The following is a 27,667-nucleotide window of genomic DNA, read 5'->3' on the forward strand; positions in this document are numbered from 1 at the left end:
CTGCATTCAAATAATTCCGTATTATTTATAGTGAACGAATCAGCTGACTGCACGCGAGGAGCTGTCAGTGCTTAGGCTAATTATACGTTTGCGACTGTGGCTTGAGCATTACGCTAGTCGCCTGAATTGCTTATAGATAGGTAAGTAGTAGGTACATTACCAGTTCTCTGCGACTTCGTACTTCGAGCATACAACTTTCAAACGCTATTCTACATAACACTTTTTTTTTATTCGATTTTTCTAGGAAAGCGTGCTCAGACCTAGACTGCATTATTGCTTTCTAACGGGCATGATTGTCGTCAAGCGCTGGCCTATAGTTAATAAAAAAAAAACACCCGACCTACCTCGTCGCTCGGCTTATTACTTCGCTTGGTTTGCTCCTAAGGATCGTAGTGTCATGTTAGATGGTCATGGATTACCCTGTGCGTGCCACTTTTAGTAGCTCCGCAATATTCAGTATGTAGACTGCTTTAGCAGAGGAGACTGTGTTCCTAACAATTTTCCGCCTGATCCAGGAATCGAACTCGTAGACGAGTTGCACATGTTAAATGCTAACCTACAAGGCATTCAATCACCGTTAATGCTATTAACTATAATTTTCGTTAACCTGTAGCCAGCCTTATCATAGGAATGGGAAATTTAACATTTCGTTACTTTTATATCCTACGTACGAACCACTTTAAGTAGCACAGCACGATGGTTGTCGAAGTGTGGCCTACCTTATCGGAACAGTCCATACGAAGAAAATAATAGTATTGCATTTTATTTTATTACAGTGTATCTCGTATACCCTGGTCAAAAAGTGCAGTACACGCCCTTGCAAGTAGTTCAGCACGATAGTAGTCGGAGTTTAGCCTGCCTTATAAGAAGAGTCGAGACATAGAAAAAAGATTTATTACTTGCACATAATCGTATTGTTACAGTGTATCTCAAATTGCCTGGTCAAAAAGTCCAGTACAGGCGTGTACAGCTAGCATAGGTAGGAGATAAAAATTATATCCCCAAGTTATGTGCCGTTACAAGGGATAAAATCGACGTGTGTTTATAGTTACTAAACCTATATTATTTGGACATTATTTCCACTTGTACGCGCGCCTATGCTCACAGATTCGATAAAGCTTTGGGTAGAAGATCAAATTTTATCTTTTCCTCGGGGAGAAAAGTATATCCTGTCCATGCTATCAGTGCTGCAGTAAGTTCGGCACGATCGTAGTTGAAGTGTGGCTCGCCTTAGCAGAGCAGTCGAAACGCGTCGCGTAGGGCCGTGTAGTCTCGACTCGCGAGTCTCACCGCAACGCGCAATCTACGTTATCATGCCGAATACACGTTAATCGGCTGCGTAACTGGCTGTGTCGGCTTGTTTACGTCCTCGCATAATTATACGGCACGCCAAACCGGACTCAACAAGTGCTACCTACGATGTGTAAGAGAAGCGGAAGCGGCGCATGCTTTATGTGAAAAATATAATAAGAAAACTTAGATAGCGCCGCCTAAATTTGTTGTGAAATAATATGTTGATTTACAGCGACATGTGTCTGTGTGATTACCGAAAAATAAACATGGTAACGTTTTGAGATACAGCTAGATATATATGTTTTTGTGAATTGGACTGTAAGTTAAGTGTGTTAAGGTGTTAAAATGAGGAGCGATCTGATGGTGCCTAGTGAGCTGGAGGGGACAGATTACCTCCTCTCCTCCACCATGAGGCTCGAAGATAGTTTTCTGCAAATACTTGGTAAGTTGATTGGATTGCAGTGCCTTTTATTTGAAGAGAGTTCGAAAAGATTTTCATGTTTTCTCTGTATTGTTTTAAACCTTACGAGTCTACTTGTGTCTTTGGGCATTGAGCAGAGATACACTATAAAAGTGCTGATGGCCTTACTGCGCAATATAATAATTGGTGATTATTATAATTCCATTTGAATGAATTAATTGCCATAATCATCAGTAATTAAGAAGGCTCTGGACGCTTTTTTCTGAGAGGCTTCGAATTGAGGCAACTTTTTAGCGGTACAAAAGCGGCGGTTGCAAAAAATAAGTAGAAATGTATGTTGGTATATGCATATCTTGTTTGACAGAATACATGGTTTTTTTCAACAACTTTCTAATAAGTCAGGAAAATATCTTTTTTCTTAAGTCACCTCTAATTTCTTTGGTTGTAAATTCGTTGCAAACTTGTGACCCAAACGAATTCTATATGTGTTATAATAGGAGAAAGAAAATGTATTTATAGATAAATAATTTGGCCCAATAGTTTCTTTGAAATGTTATGTTAGACTGCAGTCTTAGATTGTATTTGATTTACGTAAGTACTTTGTATAGATATTGTTGCGCCCGATTCTGACTTCGCCTTTTGAAGTCCGGTCGCCCATAAAATTAGTACAGGTCGAACGCACAAGGTTATTAGCGTTATCACAAGCCTTAACGTCCCATTTCTGGGCACACACTTCCCCTCTCATATTATGAGGTATATGGACTATCATCTGCGCTTCTTGCCGGCTCTTATCACTAGAATATGAACATCGAGTCGATGATAGAGTCTTATAAAACATACAGTCTTGACTTGACCTATTATAAAGGGTAAGTATATCATCCATGTGGTGATGGCAGATCAGAATAAATGTCACCACAATTCCTATTCCCTCGGGTGTCGTACGAGGCGACTAAGGGAATATAACGGAGAAAGGGCAGAAGCGTTCTCTGTACATCTACTACCATCTACTGCGATTACCAATCCGTCTGCCCAGCATGGTGATTGTGGGCAAACCCTTCACCGCGTTGGGAGAGGCCTTTAATTCAGCAGTGGACTATAGCCTTCAGTCATAAGTTAGTGATATCAGCATATCGTCTTAGGAAAGTACATAAAACATGTTCGGCTGAGTCTATGCTTTTATAACATGCTACCGAAAGTAATATTAGATTTACCATTACATAAGTTTAAAGAATGTATAAAAACACATTTAATATCGAGGTTACTGTACTATTGATGAATTTCTTAATAACAAAGTTGCCTGGAAAGAAGCCGGTCCGCTTTCATCTCACAAAAGATAGAAGAAAGATTGTTAAATTGTAAAAAGATGTTGGAAAATAGCAACTGCTGAGTTTCTTGCCGGATTCTTCTCGGTAGAATCTGCTTTCCGAACCGGTGGTAGAGTCACTACAAAACAGACATACTTGACGTTTCAAAAGTTCTTATATTAGGCCTACTAGAAATAAATGAATTTTGAATTTTTGAATTTTGATGATGATATCAATATCATCCATAATCTGTTTCTACGCGACATTGTACTGGAATGGTAATTCGCTTGAATTCGCCGAAGCCAGAGAAAGGATGCCAGGGATCGATCCTGGGACCTTCCACTATATACAATACCAAAGCGCTCACCGCTGCGCCTGAGTGATTCTCAAAAACGAACTTAACATCGGCTAATAACACTTACTTTCTTACGACCAAAGAAAAATCCAATAGGCCAATTATTAAGTACTATCAAAGTAAAAAATATTCTTCGTAACATCGTCGGTAACTTATGTTGGATAATAAAATGTATGTGGTATTTTTAGAACAGTTTGTCAGTTATGTTCAGTTATGTTCTAAAGATTTGTGTAGTACTGAATTAGCACCATTGTAGAAGATACATAACATTATAACAATCTCACTTAAATAGCAGGACAAATAATTACATTAGTGTTGTGGCATTGTTTTTCTGATAAAAACAAGATAGATATTTTTATTGCATCAAATGTACTTATCTGTTTAATCAGCACATAGAAACAGACCGCTAGTTACCAAATCAAATATTTATAAGCCACTTATAGTCAAACATTCATTCTACGACCCACCGCGTCACATCGCCCGTGAGTTGCTCGTTTGGCCTATGTGTCGCAACGTGACTCCTATTATAACCTACCTAGAGAATTGGGCTATCAAATTCAAAACTGACTGTCAATTTCGAAGATAAAACGTTCAAACAAACAAAGAAAAACAACCTTGTAATTTTATTATTCGTATAGTTTGAACGTCTTACATAAACAAATAACATAACCCCCTTTACCGTTTTTAATTTAATTAATTTATTAATTACTCTCATATTATGAAAGATAAATAAAATTCCTTCCTTTCATTAAAGGAAACTGGGAAGTCTTAGGCTTCGAACATAGATTAATATCTCTTTTCCATAAAAATTCATGCCTTCGATTTTGTAAACTTCTAAACAATGAAAGGGCTTGCATTCTAATGCTTATTTAACCTAAGCCTGCCCTACAAAAAGGCATGGTGACAATCGACTGTGATTAAAGTAAGATTGTAAAATGTTGATTTTTATAGAAAACGTGAGTATTTTCTTACCTGAGGTTCTTATTGGATACCTCTCGACACAATTTCCTTCCGAACCGATAGTGAATCAATAAATAAAACTCGGTGGAATCAGCTTATAAAGTGCTAGTAGTATCAGTGCATGCAATCCGACTTGCTGATTTAAAATAGGCCTTATTTTTTAATCGTCACGATATTATGCATGCTTTTATTAAGCCTTCCATATTGCCCTCAGTTCGGAAAACAGTTGCTTGCGAGTTGACAGGCATTGTAGGCTTTATGCAAATATGAAAAAAGAGTTTTGTGTTGTTTTGTTTTGTGTATTTCTTATTTTTGCGCTTTAGTCTTTCAAAGTTTCTGCAACCAAAAGCAACGTAACCAACCATAAATCCGCGATAAAACAGGCGTTATAAAATAATTATTATCTTTATGAGATACAATTCCGTATTTTAATACCTGCACGATATTTACAATGAAGGAGGGAAGTATATCCACTTTAATTTACTACCTCAGTAAAAGGAGGTCGAAGGGGTCATGACGATACCCTGACAACTAAAACAGTCTTAACTAAAGCAGAGTAAAAATAATTAGTATCTTTAAGTGTTACAACGGACGATATTTACAATGAAAGAGTGTAGTATACAAACTTTAATTTACAACCTTAATAAAAGGAGGTGGAAGGGGGTCATGACCACATCTGACAACCAAAATATTCTTCACTGTACGCTGAGTAAAAGTAATTAGTATCTTAGTATCTTAAGAGTTCAAATTATTTTTTTAATTACCTGAACGATATTTACAATGAAAGAGTGAAGCATACAAATTTTAATTTACTACCTCAATAAAAGGAGGTCGAAGGGGTCATGACCACCTCATGACAACCAAAACAGTCGTAACCATACGCTGCGCCGAGTCAATCTTTAAATCTTGGCTTCTTGCCTGACGCCTCAATGGTGCATTGAGATAAATTATAGCGGATCGCGAGCTAAATAAACACGAATAATAATGTTATACATTTTTATTAAAAACTAGATAAAAGGTAAACAAATAGCTAGTTCCTTCTGATGGAAACGCGTAAGCAATGGAGTAGTGGCATTGGTGCCCGATTGTTGACAGTCAACTTTTTATCTCAAACTAGCGACCCGCTCCGGCTTCGCACAGGTGCATTGTTGATACTTATGTGGGCAATTTGGTATGATTAATAATACATTTGCGTAGCACAATAATTTAATCTATTTCGTAAGGTTTTGTCACTGTTTGCAATGTAAGCGTATAAAAATACGTTTGTTACGACATCAAAACTTCATAATTCATTTATTTAAAGTAAACCTAGTTTATAAGCACTTTTGAAACTTCAAGTCAGTCTGTTAGTAGTGACTCTACCACCGGTTCGGAAGGCAGATTCTACCGATAAGAGCCGGCAAGAAACTCAGCAGATTGCTCTTTTTCAACGTCATTTTATAGTTTAACAACGTCCTTTCATCAATCGTGTAGTATCCACGTTTGGTTAAATGTTTAATATATTGTTTAAACTTAGGTAAAGGTAGTTCTGATATTATTTCCTTCGGTATCATGTTATAAATGCATATACCCATCCCCACAAAAGATTTCTGTACTTTTCTCTAATGTACAGAATCCTTTGTGCCCAATTTCTATGATGATTTATAGTCCAACAACTTTCTTAATAAATGAGCCTTAATAACTTAGCGCATAAAAAAGGCACTGCTGACGCCAAATTAGTTATCCAAGAGATATACTGCGAATATGTATTAGCAACGTATTACTTAAGAATTTATAAAACTAGGTAGGTACTTAGGAAACTAAGTACATAAGATAAGTAAGTTATTGAAATATGTAGGTGTGTATGTTAAAATTTTTTTGATAGAGCTGAGCTTAAGGCCAATTTGTTATCAAGATAATCAGAAACCCAAATCGGATGATAACAAATAAACGGGCGTGGTGATTAAATTAGTAGGTACATGATAAAAACTGAAAGTGCTTGGATTACTACTGTTGCGATTATCCACCATCGTTGTTTTTATATGCTGAATTTATAGATCTCTCGCTTAAATCTTATATTTAAGCTATTTTCTTCTGGCTTCGGTGTTTCCTGATACGTACAACTTGAATGCCTTCAAGGCAAGGGTGTATAGGCATTTTCTAGGCAAGCACGCAACATTGCTTTACATCAGGCACGATAGTTGTCAAGCGCAAGTCTATCTAGTATAAAAAAATAAAAATAGTATGAGTAAAATAGTGTTATCTAATCACAGAGCATTGCGATCGTCACATTGCAGTTGTCTTCTATACGAAAATAGTGATATATTTTTTTTGGTAAAAAATAATTACTTAATATGAAATTTCATCAAGTACCTAAGTAGGTAATATTAAAGAAAACTTGTGTGCATTAAGAAACCTTCTTTATAATAATAAATATACTACGACAATACATACATCGCCATCTAGCCCCAAAGCAAGCGTAGCTTGTGTTATGACTTATGAGCACTAAGATAACTGATGAATAATTTTTATGAATAATATACATATATACTTATAAAATACAGATAAACATCCAGACACTGAAAACATTCATGTTTATCAAAGAAAAATTATCCAGTTGTGGGAATTGAACGAAAGCAGGGTCGCTGCCCACTGCGCTAATCAGCCGTTCAGTTCGAGCGACCTAGTGTTGCTGCGGTATCCTATCACAGTTTAGTTCATTCAGCGGAAAAAATATTAGAGTAAGTATTTGTCTATTACCTACATAAAATTCTACATTCAATGATTTGATTAGTGAACTTAAACTAAGCACATTTTGAAATGTTACCTAGTTACCTATGTTAAATCGTAGGTAAAAATTAGAAGCTGCCGAGTAAGGCCATAAAAGATTTAAGTCGTACCCTAGCATACACATATTTTATGAGAGTTAAATAGTTTTATAAAAGTTTGTTGTATTTTAATTATTTTAGAGGTTAAGTTTTGCCATAGGGTATTTATTATTTTAAGACAAACACCCAAACACATTCTTCTTTTTGTGCTATGTATTAGATACCTAACTAAATATTTAGAATTCATTAAAAAAAAAAAAGTAGATGATAGAATAAAATGTGCAAAGCGCTTCATTATTGTATTAATGAATAATAAATAAGTAACCTACAAGTGGTTTCAAATCCGGGTCAATGCGCGCTACACAGCTCTGTTATCACGATATTAATGTGTCATACATAACTCATAACTAATTACTAACGGTAATTCGTCTAAACATATTCCGATAGCTATAATTAGCATAATAATTTGCAATTATTTTTTATCTATGCTCACATTGTAATGCTAAAGAGTTCGTATCCTCAATGATTAGGCACAGATTATGCTATAGTAGACTCGGAGTACGGTAGACTAGCTTTGTCAACATTGTTATTGAAATAGCTATTCTAAAGCGAAGCGAAAAAGTGGAAATTTACTCGCATACTTCACTAACACTACGAGAAGGAAAAGATTTTAATTCTTGGGGAAATCCTCCTCGATACCTCCATGGTTTGAGGAGGCCCGATGGTTACGTTGGACTTCTATCTACTAAAACCTCACGGTGCGCGGTTTTCCAACGTCCAACGCGGTGGCTGGGACAAAGGATCGCTTTCCCACACATCCGAAAACGACTGGGCAGGTTTCAATACAACCTAAAGGGAGGTTCATAAGTCAATACTCATATAACTATTAAGTACTTGAATGTAATGTGAATACATATGACTTACGAGTGATATTTGATATGGCGTAACACGCAAAATTAGTCTGATATTGATCTAATTAGCAAGGCGCGTGAGATACGAATCCCTTCCAGTTATGATCCTTTTTTTTACGCATCCGGAAGCAGAACAGCATAAAGAAACAGAACTGTTCTATATTGTGCCCTTTCCCGGGGGACCCGCGCGCCGACTAGCAGATGGAATGCATATCAGAACCCAATCCAGCGATGTTTCTGCGCGTATCTATCTCATCTATATATCGCAGTATTCATTATTATTCAAATAAATCGTTTTATAATGAAGGGTAGTTAAATAGCAGCAAAACATTCTTAATTAATTCTATTCGGACATTTAAGTAAGAAGTTATCGGGAGTTTAGTTTTAGCTTAAGAACCACATCCGATTTTTAGACGAGAATAAACAACTTAAAAGTGTCAGTACAACTGCACCTGTTAAATTTAATGATATTTTCAGAATTCGATGCTGTCTCTTAATAACACATTTACATTTTTAAATGACCACACGTTGGAGGCAACAATAAATTGTAGGTGCAACAGTTTTTTTACCTTCAAATTGTAGGCTTATATTTTACTGTTGTGGCCTATTCACAACTTTTACAGGTTTGGCGAGTTTTCACGTTGAGAAACCGGAAATGCGAATATTACTTGTATATACAAGTCCAAAGAATTGTGATTGTTGACAAAGTGGTAACTTTTTTGTCGGAATGGATTTTATAAGATCATTTTTCTCTCCAAAGTTTAATAGAATATTAAGAATTTAATTTGCTAAAAATTTCATTTATTCCACTAAGTGAGGATGGGAATCAATTAACAATTTAAGTAATCGCGAGCGAATCGAGTATAAGTAGTCAAAACGTCTATCTCACAAAACATGAAATCTCGGAGGTGATAGATATACTCGTATGTGTTTCGATCGCACCAAAACCGGTGGGTTTTCTGTCTAGAAATTCTCAGTAGATACTGACCTCGGGTCCCAACCCTTGCCCACTCATGTGCTTCAGACAGCACTTTTTATGTCAGTATGGAGAAATATAGCAATAAATCCCTCCTCCTGCCGGTTGGCGCAGTGGGCAGCAACCCTGCTTTCTGAGCCCAAGGCCGTGGGTTCGATTTTCACAACTGAAAAATGTTTGTGTTATGAACATGGAAGTTTTTCAGTGTCTGGGTGTTTATCTATATATTATAAGTATTTAATATTAATATAAATATTCATTTGCTACATTAGTACCCATAACAAAAGCTTCGCATTATTATAGGGCTAGATGGCGATGTGTGTATTGTCGTAGTATATTTATTGTTTATTTATTTATTCATCATCATCAAAATATGAACCCGTTACCGGCGCATTGCCTCCTTCCACAATGAAAAGGGTTAAGGCCATAGTCCACCACGCTGGTGCAATGTGAATTGATGGACTCCTCCAATGAAAGACTCTCCCTCCGAGAGCGGGAATTATTGTTAAGGCCTCTGCCTTTGCCGAGCTATGGACTAATAGACATTATATCGACAAAAAGCGTGAGCTCCTTAACTGTTTAATCGCAGAACCACTGCGTGCAATAGGCACACTGTAGCACTCGTATGGCACGCACAATAACAAAATTACCGGCGCGGCGTTTCGTAACAGACCTGTACAGGGGGATCCCTTGGGAAACTTGGTGATTCGTCGTGACTAACCACCACCGATAAATCTATACAAATTAATTGTTTGTTCTGTCGGACTACCTTTGTAAAACCTTGCGTGGAGACCTCAGTCAATCACGTAGAGTCTTTGTGAGAGATTAATTAATCTAATCTGCGGGATGGATGTAATAAGTTAAGTTAGTTTCGGTCTGGTAAGAAGTCTTCAGCCGTTGCTAGTTACCACCCTAGCGACAAAGACGTGTCGCTGAGCGATTTAGCGTTACGATACGATGTCGCGTAGGAACCGATTAGGGGTGTTTAATATTCCTGATAGTAAGGTCATAAAATCTGTTACGCTCTAGGTTTCGTCTTCTTAAGCGGTGATAGCCTAGTGGTTATGAAATCAGCCTCCGTTACCAAGGGTGCGAGTTTGATAACCACTATAGGACCACTGCAGGCACGGGTTTCCTCTCAGAATGTAAGAATAAATGCCGTACTTACCAAATCGCGGATTGGTAGACTTCACACGCCTTTGGATACTTTATGGAAAACTTTTAGGCATGCTGGTTACCTCACGATGTTTTCCTTCACCGTCAACGTTAACGTTTGGTACGTATAAGTCTCACAGTGGCGGTACTACCATAGAAGCCGAAAAGCCGGGCTTGCGTAATAAATATATCTTTTAAATTTTGATAGCAATGAAAATATGAACACAATGTTTTAACTTTTGCTCCATAATGTAAATACTCTTTGACACGCCAGTGGCCAAGAACAATCTATAAAATAATTTATGACTAAGTCCGAACTTGAAAACATCTTCTTTGCTTGATTTAGGGTTATTAATACGGCCCTAAATTACATGAATACTTATGGCAACATAACGCCCATATCTGATACAGGTAATAAGGGCTATTCGAATACAAATACCTTCATCTTTTTTTATCATGTCAACCAATCGTCGGACGTCCACTGCGTCACTTGGCGTTTTGCAGAGAGTTACAAATACCACGGTCTTGTGCCGGGATCCAGCGGCTTCTTGCCACTCGTATGTTATCTGCCCACATCGTAGGAGGTCTACCAACGCCGCGTTTGTCGATTCGTGGTCGACATTCCAACACCTTTGGACCCCAACTTGCATCGGTTCTCCAAGCTATTTATATTTTTTATTCCACTATACAAGTTAGCCTGGTCCAAAAGCACCTGGGTGATGATGCAATGGTAACGGGCTTACCGGTATGGCATTTATACTTAACCCATAACCCATAATTGGATTAGTCTCAAATAGGATTCATGTCTATTTATCGATAACAATAAATATATTTCAAAACCTTATTTCAAGTTTTATTTAAGTACCTATTACGAAAAAAAAAGTGGAAAAGTTGGTAATTCTGTTTTCGTACTTATATTTAAACCCCTTGCATCGAGACGTGGCCAAAAGTCTGACTTCCCCACTTTGTTAGTAAATGCGATTATTTTAAATTCACGTGTTACGAGTACGGAGTACCTACGTGAATTTAAAAATAATCGCAAATGATTTACTGCTTAATATGTTAATTATACAGCCTATATAACAACTTCTGCATCTAAATTACGTTATCATTGGCAGTGAATCAAATTTTCTCATATTCATTAAATGCCACTCTTGGATCTAAAATGCATACCTACACATTAAAAATAAACGCCAGTTTCGACCTGTAATTTGCTTTTTGTAAAAATTTAAACATAACCTTCCTGAAATGAAGGTTGTTTTGTTTTGACACCTCGCACCAAAAACATACCTACAGTATATGTACCTTGTGTTTAATATACCTACTTCCTTTACGTCGAAAACACAGTTTACATCTCTTGAGGATGCTTCGGTGTCCGAGTTATATCGGAAAGTAACGCCTGCATATATCCAACAGTTTTTAAGCATTCTGTAGGATTTAAAAATACATATAGTTCTCAGGAAAATTCAAGAAAGTCTCGGAATTGTGCGCTAACGATAACGTTCAACCTGGAAATGGCGCCCCCGACCTTGAGATCAGCGGTGACCTCTCTAGCGCAGTGGTGAACAGTGGGTCTTATAAGTGGACAGTGCCGGGTTTGATTCCAGATAGGGGACAATTAGAAATTTATAATTTCTCCATTTTCTCTGGTCTGTACTGGTTGAAGGTTTCAGCTGTCGCCAGTTACCAACCTAGCGTCAAAAACTTGCCGCCAAGCTATTTAACGTTCCAGTACGATGTGGCCTAGAAACTCGGTGTATAGGTTTAACATAACTGGCACACTCCTAATAGCTTAGCGCGCTACCGTCTTAGATTTTATCCGCAGTTTTTTTTTTTTATATTAAAATAAAAAAAAACGCACTTGAACAACAGATCACCTAGATCTGTGACTAAGAGTCCGCGGGCCCGCCAATCCGCAATAGACCAGCGTGGTGGGTCGAAGCTCTGTCTTCCGTCCAGAAATTTCTGCCAGACAAACATTAGGCTACTAATGTTAATATAAGTGTAATCAGCATGAAAAGAACTAAGTACGCATACAAAATGGAGTCGTTCTAAATGCAATTAAAATACTTACCATACGTCACAGCCACGAAACAATAAAGGTTAAAACCTGAATGTATTATGTAAACTCCGTGTAAGTATATTAACCTGTAGAGGTTCACGTTGTTGGTGTGCTGTAATGTATGTTAAAAGATAAGTATTATAATACTAGCTGACCCGACACACGTTGTTCACCATATAAATTTTGGTTTTAAATAAAAAAAATCCAAATGTATATTGTACGTCACAAAATCACGATCATAAAATGGGAAGAGGATGAACAATTGAGATTTAAATAAAGAAAATGCTAATATTTTACTAACATAAAATAGTTTTTTTTTTGCCCGGATAGAGACATCCTAGTTACTAAGCGATATGAAATAAATTTTACGACCTCATTCTTATATAGTCGTGGCTCGTATATATACGAGTAACTCAAGGTAAACATATACAAATATACAACGTGTAAATGAAAACTGAAATGTTACTTTACATTCTTTAGAGGTATATTATTTACTGTCTCTAAGACTTTTCTATTCAATCGAAACGTTAATAGTTTTTGAATAAACAACTGCCTTAGTTTTTACTCTAAGAAATCAAATACAGCTGTAACATCACATTGATGGCCGATTGGCGCAGAGACCCTGCTTTCTTAGTCCAAGGCCGTGGGTTCGATTCCCACAACTGGAAAATATTTGTGTGATGAACATGAATGTTTTCAGTGTCTGGGTGTTTATCTATATATTTTAAGTATTTATATATATTATTCATAAAAATTATTCTTCAGTTATCTTAGTACCCATAACACAAGCTACGCTTACTTTGGGACTAGATGGCGATGTGTGTATTGTCGCAGTATATTTATTATTTATTTCAAATAAATATACTTGTTTTGATTTCCTATTTTTAGAGGGTGATTCCTTATGAAATATCCTAATGCACCCTTCAACAGTACTTCGTAATTCGGTTACACGGATCGGCACGATTAACTGTCGTCCACGAGTTTTTGGCTTTGACACAGGAGACTTTTTATCGTGAAATTCAGCTCAGTTACTTTGAAAGAGGGGATGAAAGTGAACTGAGCTGAACTTCTTTTTATTGTTGTGGAGTGCAAATGAAGAGTATGAATAAAAAACCTCAAGTATATTATAAATGTTAGAATATCTTACGAGATAACTGATAGATAACCTTCGCCTGAAACTTATAACTATAATGATAACGACGTTTAGTTTAGCTGTGTTACAGTTTTCATCAATAGCCTATAATAGTTCACCGGTGGACTAAAGTCCAATGGGTGTGATCGCATTAGATGGGAGTGGTGACTAAAGGAATATAATTGAGTACGGGCACTCCGTAACGGTAAAGGAAAACATCGTGAGGAAACCTGCATGCCTGAGAGATCTACATAATGTGTGTGTTCTCAAAGGTTTGTGAAGTCCACCAATCCGCGCTGGGCCTGGGTGGACTACGGCCTCAACCCCTTCTCACTGTGGGAAGAGACCCGTGCTCTGTAGTGGGCCGGTATTGGGTTGATGTGATGATGATGATGACGGGCACTCCATTATATTATTTTAGTCACTTCGACATCCGCGGGATGAAGAGGGCTGGTGACAACTGTATTCTGATCTGCCGTCACCACACGGCTCATCAGAGTTCCGTAGCGATAGCGCTATTGTGACGTCCGGACAAGTACTCCAGCCATGCTTATTTCTGTCGCCAAGCAGTATTGCAGTGGTCGTTCTATCTAGCAATCTTGCAAAATTTTTAGCAATCTTGCAATCACTGCTGTCAAACGTCACTTTTGTTTATTTATTGTATGGAAAGGTGACGTTTGACAGCAGTCAAGCAAGCAGCAAGATTTACGCCTGTCGCATTGCTGTCGCGAGATACGTATGGAGGATAGAGGTAAGGAGAATCATCTTATATGGGAGAAAAGTTGAAAAAGTGTCCAGTTGTATGCGCTAAATAACAGTTCAAAAATCCTCCACAATGGCGCTGGTGGATGCACAGGGTATGGTATGAATGTAGCAATCGTAGATGAATTGAAGTATGCCGAGTGAAAAAATTTAATGTCATTATCGACTAAAGTAAGTAGTTAATTACTGAGAATTTCAACAACTGACGTTGTACAAAATATTGTGGTAAATATAACCTTACTTCCTTGTTTATTTTTCAAGCCTACTCTAACAATATTTATATTTGGCGCTTCTTTTAAGAGTTACCTTGATGCAAATGTGGCGCCATCCTAATTTAATACATTTTGACGACACTTTTTCATATACACAGATGATCCTCCTTACCTCTACCCTCCATAGAGATACGTAATCTCGTACGTATCCCTTCAGGGAGCTTTGCCGGTGTAATATAAATATTGACGGCCGGCTGGCGCAGTGGGCAGCGACCCTGCTTTCTGAGTCCTTGGCGGTGGGTTCGATTCCCACAACTGGAAAATGTTTGTGTGATGAACATGATTGTTTTTCAGTGTCTGGGTGTTTATCTGTATATTATAAGTGTTTATGTGTATTATATTTATAAAAATATTCAACAGCTATCTTAGTACCCATAACACAAGCTACGCTTACTTTGGGGCTAGATGGCGATGTGTGTATTGTCGTAGTATATTTATCTATATAAATAAATAAATAAATATACTCCGACGATATATTATGTATAAATAATTGTGTTATGATTGTGAATAATAATTGTGTTATGGGTACTAAGATGACTGATGAATATTTTAAAATAAATAATGTACATAAATTTATATTTGTTGCATTTGTGTATATTAGTTTATGTACATGGAAGCATCCGGCTCCGCTTTCAGCTCTCACAAGATAGAAAAATGAATGTTAAAATGCAAAATGTAAATTGTTGATGTTGGAAAAGAGCAACTGCTGATTTTCTTGCCGGCTTCTTCTCGGTAGAATCTGCCTTCCGAACCGGTGGTAGAATCACTACAAACAGACAGACTTGACGTTTCAAAAGTGCTTATATTAGACCTACTTGAAATAAATGAATTTTGAATTTTGAATTTGAATTTTGAATTTGAATTTTGAATTTGAATTTTGAATTTTATTAGTATTTCGTTATTCATAAGTATTTATTTTATATCTTGCACCACCTTCTCCTCTCCTCACCTCTTTTTTTCCGAATTCTTAGGTTGCCTGCCAGAGATCGCTACTAAGCGATAAGGCCGCCTTTTGTATTCTACTTCTATTTTTATGTTTCTTTTTATTTCTTGTATAATTCTTAGTGCGGTGCACAAATAAAGAGTAATAATAATAATAAATACTTATAATAACTTATACCCAGATACTGAAAAACATTCAAGTTCATCACACAAACATGTTTCAGTTGTGGGAATGGAACCTACGGCCTTTGACTCGGAAAGTTCGCTACCCAATCGACCGTCAATAAAGTACAGGCACGCCCTTCGAAGTCTTGCTGATTTTACTGGCAATGGTTTACCATTAGCAGTCATCTGCCTTGTCTCAATTAATAATATTGCAAATAAATAAGTGGATAGAAGATTCCGGCGAACCATCATCGCTGGCAACACCTTTAAAAAAAGCCGTTAGTTAAAGTCAGTCAGTGCCGTGCACTTCATATACGCACAAATGCACTGCCCACCCTAAAAGATCCATACAACGTGGATAGAAGGAGAATTTATCAATTTTATGGTTAAAATTCAAAATTCATTTATTTCAAGTAGGCCCAGTTAATAAACACTTTTGAAACGTGAAATCAGTCTGTTTGTAGTGACTCTACCACAGGTTCGGAAGGCAGATTCCACCGAGAAGAGCCGCCAAGAAACTTAGCAGATTGCTCTTTTTCAACATTATTTTACTGTTTATAATCATTTAAATTCACTATCTTGTGAGAGATGAATACTTTACTATTCGAAATACCAGGATCATTTAGAAATGATCCTGTTGATGAGATTGTTCCATAATTTGGTTTTTGCAAATTATGGAACAATCGCCCATCTGATTTATGGTTATTCAGGGGGCGGATAAACAAATTCCTTAAAATCCGGCAACGCATCGCTGACTCCTCTGGTGCTGCAGATGTTTATGGGCGGCGGTGATCACTTAACATCAGGTGACCCACTTGCTCGTTTGCTCGCTGAGAGCTGAGCCTGCTTCCAAGCAGCCTTGTCTTTAAGAAATTCATCAATCGTATAGCTAAAAACCGTATGCACGCTACTGCACTCAGTCTACAAATAACCGGTGATGATTTTGTTTTACACAAATCTCAAAGTAAACTACTTTGAGATTTGTGTAAAACAATTGACATGTCATAAAATTTATATGTTTAAAATTAGTTACGTCCCTTTTCAGCATATACAGCGTAAAAAGAACGGCATCAGTATTTACTGTTATGAGATTTGGTACAACAGAATCGGCATTATTATATAAATATTGTAATAGATCAGTGGAAAATTCAGTGTGGTAGGCGTGGTTTATTAATAACGTTTGACGGATGCAGGCATGCGCTGATGTTGCCAGTGACTTCTTAACCTATGCCAACTACAGCTGTGGATATCTTGCATCTCAATAAGGCTCGCTGCAATTGCTTGCAAACCGAATTTGATGTAAAAAAAATAGAATAGGGATATCCCGCGCTATTAAAGTATAGATTTATAAAAGAAAACTCTTTCGCACGATTTTCGCACATTATATTTAATTACCCGGATTATTTTTTCTTGCTAAAATCGTACCGAAATAAATATTATCCTACTTGTTTTTTTTTTTAAATAATCTTTTCCTTAAATTCTTAAAGAAATAGCTGTTGGTTGGTTTCCCAAACATCTACATGCGTTTTATAAGTGTAACATAAAATTTAAATATTCGGTTTATCAAACTTAGGAATGATATCTGTATGAAACAGAGCATTAAAAGTGTTATTTGCAGAGCAATTTATCACTTGGCAATCCGCAAGCGATATTCTAGGAGAGAGGTCAAAGAAGAGATCAATGGAGAGGATTGTGTGTAAAAAGGGTAGATAGTGAGATGACCGCTAATTGAAATGAGTGAAAGGAGAAGGCAAGTTTTGCAGATGTAGTGTGTCATAAGGGAAAGAATGAATGAATGAATGAATGAATACACTTTTATTGTACACCAAAGAAAAAAAAAAGTAGTTACAAAGATATAAATACATATCAAGAGAGTACAATTTGGTGGCCTTATCGCTACATAGCGATTTCTTCCAGGCAACCAATGGCGTAAAAGGAAAAAACATAGAAAAGAGGTAGGTGGTGCAATGAATAAGATTTAAAAATTATACAAATATATAAATACAAATAATATATATATATATATATATATATATATATATATAAATATATTACATATAAATACAAATAAAATATATAACATAAATATCTATATAAATATATAACAAATAACATCCTCAATTTGTATGAAAGAAGCAAAAGAGAGATGTTTTCTAACTTCGCAATTATTTTTAAAATGTCTTTGCGTGCCCATTTCAAATATGTTACCTAAAAGACCTCCACTGAAATGTTTTTGTTTTTGTTTTTGGACTATTAATTTGTAAACATGACTTGACGTTTCAAAAGTGCTTATATTAGGCCTACTTGAAATAAATGAATTTTGAATTTTTAAAGATTATTCTTTGAAAACATGTTTATCAAAATGTGGTATTGTATTTAAGAACCACGTAAATAGAGTCATTACAACGAATCAAGGATGACGACTATACTAAGACCGCTTCTTAGTATACTTATATTGTGTCTCCTATACCTAACCTGCGCTCTAGATGTCGTTCCCAGTCTATTAAGCAATAGACACTTTTCAAAAAAAAAAAGAAATACATGTTAATTTTTCTTACTTAAGACTTTTAAGACAATCTTAATATTTTAATTGCTTTTTAGTGTAAAGTACCTATTGTAAGTAAAAAAACAGTGGGTTATATATAATAGTAGTTTATGCATCAACTTTGGTTACATTGAATTTACAGTCGAAGAGGTATTCCGTATTAGGCACGTGAGGTAAAAGCGTGAGCCTTATATCGATGTAATAAGGTGCATGTTACGAGCAACTGTGATGAAAAGTAAATTAAAATACGAATACGAACCTTGCAACAAGCTATGGCATATATCTTTCTGTCGCATGAGACTTGAGCTTAGCAGTTGACCTGTAATAAACTGAGGATGACGTCGCTGAAAGTAATCGCTAGCCTTGATTTTTGATGTATACAAAAACCAGACATAAAAATATTGGTTTTGTACCAATAACCTTCAATAAGTGGAAATTATTCTAATGGATCCTAATCAATGGCGTTGAGACAAAAAACACAGCTCATCTTGTTCTTGATTTTGAATCAAATTGCTACAATAGCTAGAAACAAGGTATAAAATTTAGATCTAATTTTCTATACACAAGTTGCATGATAAGTTAATAACCATGCTCCGTCAAAAATCAAAAACACCAAAAACACGTTTTATGTACCTATTGGGTAGCACAGGTAAACAGAAAATATATCCTCCATTTTTTTTTTTTTTTTGAAAACACACATTCTGTAAAAGAGTTGAAATTATTACGTATACGGGTCATGAGATATAGTACGATGACAGACAGACGGACCTAGTACGATCTGGAAGTGCGCGCGTAACGGGTTGCAAATGAGGATGACAGACAAACGGACGGTGGAGACTTCGTAATAGTTTTTCAATGGCACTCTTCGGGTACGGAAAAAAGCTACCAATTTCTGGTTTCGGAGCGAAACATGCGTAGAGGGATTTTGCCGAAGATTGGAGTAGGTATACTGAAGAAATTATAAATTACACCATACAGATTCTCCCGCTTTTCGCGGAGTATATAGCAAATTAAGCTTAATTTTCATAATATATCATGGATTTCCGCAAAGTATTGCTTCTATCCAATATCTACCAACTTCGATTATAAACTGCATCGTCATCCTTCGATATCTTGTCATCTATAACGTTTACATAAATTACATCACTATCAGTGCTGGCGCTGCTATCTCAGGAAAAAATTAAGCTACATACCTATATCGATAAAACTTAGTTCTCATTTATTCGGATTCTAAGGGTGATGCTATGACATAATGATTTAGAGAGTCCCCCTCGTTTGTTAGCATTTTTATCACGAAGAATTTTTATCGAGTTTAAAAAAAAAAACTCATTAACAGCCAGGGTTAGGCCCCCGCCTTCGGTTTTGGTTATTATCACTTACATGTAATAATAATTATTAATCGCCAACCCGCGCTGGAGCAGCGAAATTGATCTATGCTCTTAACGCTGCGCACACGCACGTCTTATTGACAATATTCTGCATATTGTAAATAAAATTGCATTTATTTTTAAATATTCGATGAAGGTATTCTTAGAAAATATTGTCAATATTTTGGCATGAAGTCCAAAATATTTTGACTGTGTGCGGGCCGCCAATAACAAACTCCGAGGACTATGAGAAAGAAGGCCTGTGCCCAAACGTGGGAGGTTTGTAATTCTTCTTTCACGGTATGACTTTTGCATCTTTAATACTTAGAAAAGTAAGGATACAGCCGACAGTATACGAGGCCGAACCCACATACAAAATTAGATAATTATAAAGTAACAATTCCGTGGTTTTTGTAATAATTCATAAGTAGGTATACAGTAGATACCTACACATTTTTTGCGCCATTGAAAAACTCACGGTCAGACAAGTCAGCATACAATGCACTTATACGAGTAGGTGTATTTTATTTGAGTAGTTTTAAATCTTTGAATTCTGGTTTATTGGACATAATTTCTAGGGTTCCCAACCGAATTGGACACTTGCACAAGGCACAGAATGCCTTTTCATCTATCACGTTGCAGCCGTTATACCTAGATACCCAGTTACATTTTTCAATATTATCATGGCCTGTCACGGTAAGCTATACCAGCACAGCTAGCTTAAAGCAAGAGACAAAAATTTTATCCCCCGATTATGTCCCCTCATACGTGCCACCAAACTTATCTTCAATGTTGCCAAGTTTACCCCCTTTTATTGTTACACTACCCATATTATTTGGACTCGCCATCAAATTCGTTGTCCAGTTCGGCGAGACATTAAATGTAAGTTGACTTGTGCATCCGAATGTTTCAAATTAAGTAAAAAATACCCATGCTAACCGTACTGGAAGGTGCCATAGCATTTTAGGTAGGTACCAAGCCCGTCGGTGAACCGACCTGGAACGTTTGATCGTAAAAAATAATATATGTAAGTTTCTTATGAATATTTTCTTGCAGTAGGTAGGTAATTTTTGTATTATACGTTTTTTTATGTTAATACATGTTCGGTATATATGGTTTTAGTGTCGGTATTTAAGAAGGCGATAATATTCTACGCGTACTGAGCAATTACATATTAATTTAAAGAAATAAGATCAGTCTACTAAAAATATTTTTTTTGTAAGTACTTGCGTCCAGGCACACGTGGTTACCCGACCTGGCACCCCCCTCGCTTTACCCCGGCTCTATCCTCTATCCTTGGTTTATTTCCAGCCCTTTAACTGGTATTATGACAATAAAAACCTGACAAGCCTTTTCATGGAAAACCCAACTTGAACTCAGCGGGCCATGTAGGCACCTTCTCGCAAAGTGCTAAGCAGGTGTTAAGAATGTCACTTGAGGTTGTTTTCCTTTGTAAAAATCCCTTATTATGGCGCATGAATGATTACCAAAATTCTTGTCAATAATTTCTAGTACCCGAAAATTATTAGCTTATAGATATGTAGCGTCCTATTATATCTAGTACTAGCGGACCCTCGCGACTTCGTCTGTGTATGAGTGAATCGAGAAGAGAATAGATCTGATGCTAACATCATAATCATCGTGGCTAGCTATGTACCTACTATTATTTTACGTGGTATATATATCCATCCTCACAAACTTTCGCATTTATAATATTAAGTAGTATGGTACGCATGCATTCGATCGTTGTCACATTTGCCTTGCTACTTGCTGTAATTTGTGAAGAGTTATATCCCTTATCGCCAACAATATTTATCAGATTGCAGCATGTTTGTATTCGCTTTCAAATAAAAAAAGAATGATTAAAATCGGTTTGAATTTAACGAAGCTATGAAGTAAAATTGATAACATTTTTCATCCCGTTTCCCGGAGGAAACTTATTGTTTATCGGGATAAAAGGTATCCTATATGTTGACCCGGAATATTAGCTACCACTATACCAAATTTTATTTAAATCCTTTCTGCAGTTTTCGCATGATTCCCGGACAGACAGACAGACAGGAGGACAGACAAATGAAATAAAAATCTGTAGTCTGTGGACTCAGTATCGATTTTTATAATCGATCCCCATCCCCCGATCAAAATTTTCAAAATATATTAAATGTACAGAAATCTTCCAGTTACAGTTTTATTATAAGTATAGACAAAGGACTGCGGAATTGATAATAAAGATTAGGTGTAAATTATTACTCTAACCAGGTTGCTGTTCTAATAATTTTAAATGACAATGTGAGATGGTGATAAAAAAACCCGGCTAATTTTGTTGTGGGCCTCTTCTTAGATCAAGACGCATTTGGAACCCTCGTAGCTTTAGTTATATGGTTATCGCCATCATCTCACTACCGAGTACCGTGTACACATTTTTCATGTAATGTACGCATCATTCATCATCTATGGGCCTACTTAAATAAAGATATTTTTTACTTTGACCATTCGAATATCTAATGAAACCTGACCTTTGCAACGAAGGTATGAATGGACCGAGTCAGCACACGTCACATTTTGATCTCAAGAGATAGTACCGATATTTCAGTTATCGAATGTAGGTACGGTGCCAACTACTATTTAAACTTACTACTGTTAATGTAAATAGGAGACAAATTATGAAGCCACGCAGATGCGGGCTGGATGCAATCGTTAGGTCTTTTTTTCTCATACCCCTGCAAGTTAGCCCTTGACTGCAATAACTGTTGATGCCGTCAATTATGGTAGCGGGCTGACCTGTTAAGGAAATAAATGTGCCAAGAATAAGGATGCCAAATGAGGCTGTTTTAGTTAGATGCAACAGGTTGCACAGTTTGTACCAGTGATCAAAATACACAGACTACCCAGAAATAATTTGAATATCGAATCAAACCTGACCTTTACAGAAGGTATGAATGGACAACGTCAGCGCACGTCATTATTTGATCACAAAACAGTGTCATTTCTGTCATTGAGTGACTGAGAACAAGTGCAGTGCCAACGGTGATAAACTGAATTGCCAAATGTGACGTAATTTAATAAAGTTTTATCCACATCATGCGGAAGTGTTAGTTATCACGCGGTCGCTTGTTGTTTATTTACAGGTCAATAATTTTTCGTTGATATCGCCTTCCAACAGGACGAAGTTATTTCATAGGTAACACTGGCTACTTTCTTCAGTCAATATTTGACACATATTTGACATAATAGACATGCAGCCACTTTATGGAAAACTCTTAGGTATGCAGGTTTCCTTACTATGCATGTTCTTCCTTCACCGTTACATAAAGCAAGTATTTAATATTGAATTGGTTGATACGCACATAACTCCGAATAGTTAGGTGAGCTGCGAATCTTGTCAATATGGGAGTGTTTGTAAGAATACTAAGAAAATTTCTCTTAATTATAAAAATAAATATAGTTCTTAAAATTAAATACGAATAAAAAAGTTTTTTTTGATACTTTTAAAACAAACTCAAATCTAAATTAATAGGACAACATAATGTTTAATACCTACCGTGGTACATGTGGTAATAATAGTTAAAGCCTGCCAACCCGTAACCGAAGCCTAGCCAAGCTCCCATCCCCCTCCCTCTCTGGGTACGCCCATTGGCAGCGAGGTGGGTCAACGCTCTAATAACCTCTCACCTATGAGAGACGAAAACTTGTACAGAATTAGGACATTGATAGGTTGCGGATGATAATGATAATTAAACGGAAAAAGCTGTTTTTACATATGACAAATCATATCTTATAATTAGATACCTAGTCTGATTTAGGTAGGTACTCTTTAATTACACATATTACATCTGCTCTAAAATCAAATCAATCAAATCAAATTGTTTATTTGCAGATTGGTATTACATTGTTGGTAGGTACACAAAACATAGGGACAAACAATCCGCCTTAGATGGCATGCAAAAAATATACATGATCGTACAATAATTATACAATAATAATACTATCTTAAATCAATCGATATTATTAAAATAAGAATAAAATTTAAGAGTGATATCAAAAGTACAAATATTATTATTCATGTCAAATTATAATCACTGTAAATGTCAAACCTATAATATTGTGTCTGTTAAATATTCTTGGATGGTATAATAACATTTCCCAATAAGTAATTTTTTTATCTTATCTTTAAAATCTACAAGATTTATGTTTCTGTTGGCTAGTTACGCTGGCAATTTGTTGTATATTTTAAATCTACATTGTAACAATGCAGTTTTGACATTTTAGCTAGCGATAATTGATAGGTTGAACCCTATGCCAAAAAGACGCTCCGACTGGATGGGAGCCATACCTACTGTTATGTACATAGAGCTAGTTAATATTATATTATTACGTAAAGCTTATACGCCCAAGTGTCTAAAATATCTAGACTGTAAATTGTAATTTATAGTCATATGGGAATCCAAATGTTGCGAAGCGTTGGACATCTATCCGCATCAATCTGAGATTGATGTCACACATACATCGCAACTAGGTAAGTAACCAAGGCAAGATTTTTTTGTTGTTATATTCGTTTATTGAGAGTTATGTACTTGGTGCCTACTGACACTGACACTGAGTAATAGGAGTTAGTGTTAGAGCCTAATAATTGACACGACAACGGTGCGACCATTATTGACTTTGCGGTTACAACCAGTGACGTGCATAGAGGGTAGCATTGTAAGAGTTATAAAAAGCCTACCCTTAAGTATTTATAACTCGTACTGGGGATTTTCATCATTTTATATCATATGCATACCCTGTGCATATCCTCTATGCACGCCACTGGTTACAACAGTGTTTATTTTAAAGCCTTATACTATATGCCCTGCATTTGACATATCGTGGTTATGCAGAGGTATTTCGTGGAGTCGCGGTCGACGTCAATATGGGACTAAGAATGCACAGAATTCAAACATACTATATGCTGTTTAAAAGTATATATAAATAAGATGTCGATCTCCCTGGCGCAGCGATAAGCGCTAGGGTCTCCTAAATAGAAAGTCCCGGGTTCAATCCCGGCGAAGGCAAATTAGGAATTTATAATTTGAAGAGACTTAGACCGTTGCTATCCGCACTTTTTTTTGTTTACGGGGGGGAAATCTTCAAAGATACCCGACCTCGAGGAAGATTGGGTTATGTGATAGTTTACCCATTAAAAACCTTTCGGTGGCCATCCTCGGCACATATTTGGGAGGCTTCGGGATCTCTTAAGAACGCACAGATGCGGTGTACAGCGCATGTAGAGCTAGCTCTACATTCGAGGGCTGTACGAGGGAGGCACACGGGAGAAAATATTCCCCCGACCTCATATGCCTCGCTATGGGCTACGGCAAGCTGCTGTACTCCCGGATCGTGTAAATTGATTTTAAACGGCAAGATCCTGTCCGACACGATCCGATGTCCCTAAATCTGGGTCTATTGATCAGACGGGGTTGTCTATCCGCCCTACCGACTAAAACGTGCGACCAAACGATTTAGTTAGCATTCCGATACCATGTAGCGTAGAAACCGATTAGCTTTAGAGTGTAATATCAACGAGTGAAATAGCAGTAAAGAGCTATCTTGTTAAAAAATATGAAAATTGCATTTATCCATTTTGATCGTTCCAGTAGGTTTGGAAATAGTTTTATTCTTTGCAATTCGAAACTACTGAAATGAAATAGCCCTATTTTTAGACAAGTAAATTCAGTTTTTATTAGAGAATTGTGTACCGAGCCAAGAATGCAAGTTAATTGTCTATTTCAATATTTTCTTGCATTAAACTTTAGACCGACTTATTATGTGCAGTTTTCATGGACATTATAACTGACAATAGAGTAATTGGTTTTTCGTTTTCCATCGGATTATTTCCCTTCTCATTTCTTTTCACGTTTACGTCACGTTTTTCATTAGAAGTTTGATCGTTTTTCCATCTCTACAAAGGATATAAACTTCAGGAACCTACCTATAAGTGTGTACGCACAGCAGTTGACACAAATATAATATAGCAACCTTAAGAATACTGTACCTTTATACATAATGCACAATATGTACTCGTAAGTACTTCCATAGATGCAATATGATCTATTAATAACAATTAATCAGTCCACGTAACTGTTACAACTGAAATGCGTGTTGTTTAATGTGTACCTAGCAACCTTCTAAATGTGTGCCTACTTGTTTATTTCGATTTTTCGCTCCTCCAACGTGAGATAATACGTATTGATGTACTGAAGGACAGGGTTTTGTAATTGCATCCTTTTAAATTCTCTCATCGATTCAATGGGTTCTTAGATGGTTTAAAAACACAATTTAGTCCGGTAGGTGGTGGAGGAATAATCCGATGCTTATAAGACAGCTGCCGGGTACACTACTAAATTAATATTTTTTTATAGAGTTTTTTAAAAAAGAGGTCCCTTCCTTGTCTATGGAAAGGTGTGTTTATCTCACTAGTGCATTTACTTTGTTTTTTTTTAATTATATGTATTATATGTACTTTATTCGTTATGTCTATGTTTATAACACTGCTGCAACTGGAAAAATTTACGTACACTTAACATTTTAGGTCGCGTTTTAGTTTGCAACGTTCTTAAATCGAATCTGGTCATGTGGTCGCAGAAAGACTATAGTGTATGGAAATACAGAAGACCCTCTGTCCAGCGATTGTCCAGCGTGGATGTCTATCGATGGAGAAGACAACGATTATTTTTTGCGGCGTAGGTTTGTACCTACACATCGAACTTGACACACATATTCGAGTCTAAAAATGAAACAAACACGCTGTTATTTTGTCCACTAGCGTTTGGGTGTCTGGACTCAAAATAGCATCTGGAAATCGTAAACATTTGTTTAAAGCCTACCTACATAGTTCTGTCCACTCTGTATGTACAGTTGTAAAAACGTATAGTTCCGTAATTGTTTATAACTTAACTCAGTTTATGCTCAAAAAAACAAAACAATTTTTTTGTTATTATGATATAATTTTTCATAATATATATAATATATATATATTTACTAATATATATTTACATAATATATATATTTACTATAGACCTACCTAACTTTTTATGTGTGATAGAGTATTGAAATTATTTATTAACAACATACAGTGCCATCTAGCTATTGTGTACAAAGATAATTAACAACGCTGCATTGTAACGATAGATGTCGTCATTAAATTGCTGTTTATATTTCTCGTGAACGATGAATTGAAATGAAATATATATGATCCACTCATTTTATTGTTATAAATTTTATTACTCATTTTTTTACGTTTCTAAATACACTAAAATACTCCCCAATGTGAATTCATTCACACATCATTATAATCACAAATAAATAAAAAATTTCAAGTGTTTGTGTCCTCATGGCATAATAATTCAACTCTACGTAGTCTATGAAAATATCATTCACTCTTTCCGGTTTTCGATTTGGCAGTTGCATCTGACATTAATGCTGTCAATGTCAAATGGTCAATGTGAATTGTCAATTGTCATTGTCAGTAATCTCAATTGTCATTTGTCATTCTCAAGTGTTCTTTATTTTACGTACAAATTTGGAACTCGTGTGCTAAATAATTAAACCTTTTATTAGTAAATATTAAGTTTTGTAATCGCAGTGAGTTGAAACGCGCACATTTACACATCTCATGGAACATGGGGCTATGCGACGACGGTGAGTACAAACATTTTTATACGTCTACATTGTAAACAAATCTATTAACTGTTCAATTAGTGGAATCTTATTTTCCTTTCCGTTCGCATTTATTGTTATGGAATGTTTCTATCTGCTTGTGCAACCTAAATATATATCTTAAGCAAGAGTTTATGATGCTGATTACGTGCATTCGCTAGCTAGAGTACAGAATGTGTAAGAAAAGTTGAATAGTACGCCATCTATACATGAACGCAATTGGAAATCCTCGTATACAATCGCGGAACTATAAACTAGCATGCCACGAGAACTGGTTTGACCTCCACTTAGTACTTACTGAATGTTTATTTATCTGTGTTCCTATGTAAATGCATTTTATACATAAGTTGTAGTTAATAAATAAAGCAAAACTGGTTTCTACAAACACATGACATGACATAATATCTTTTTATAAATAATTATACTTCTCAAGGGTGGCTGAGATTTCACCATCTTCAGCCTATTATAGTTCAACTGTTGGGTGCAGGCTCCCTGTCTCTTAGTAGGTTTGTCTGCTGGGAGACATAAGCCATAGCTGGGTTA

The 27,667-nt window shown here is 36.2% G+C and overlaps 1 protein-coding gene across 2 annotated transcripts in view; it reads left to right on the forward strand.

The window, feature by feature from the left end:
* Window positions 1–1,301: 1,301 nt before the first annotated feature.
* The window catches only part of LOC120633030 (transcription factor HNF-4 homolog), a 63,896-nt gene continuing 37,530 nt past the window's right edge, over window positions 1,302–27,667 (forward strand). Inside the window, exon 1 of one of the 2 annotated variants that reach the window (XM_039903064.1) lies at window positions 1,302–1,735. In XM_039903064.1, the coding sequence (XP_039758998.1) occupies window positions 1,639–1,735 (97 nt within the window). In that variant the 5' untranslated portion in view covers window positions 1,302–1,638. Of the gene's footprint in view, window positions 1,736–26,964; window positions 27,107–27,667 lie in introns of those variants that run through there. The other variant, XM_039903066.1, reaches the window with a different exon arrangement.

The sequence above is a fragment of the Pararge aegeria genome, chromosome 21 (assembly GCF_905163445.1).
Source record: "Pararge aegeria chromosome 21, ilParAegt1.1, whole genome shotgun sequence".
NCBI lineage: Eukaryota > Metazoa > Arthropoda > Insecta > Lepidoptera > Nymphalidae > Pararge > Pararge aegeria.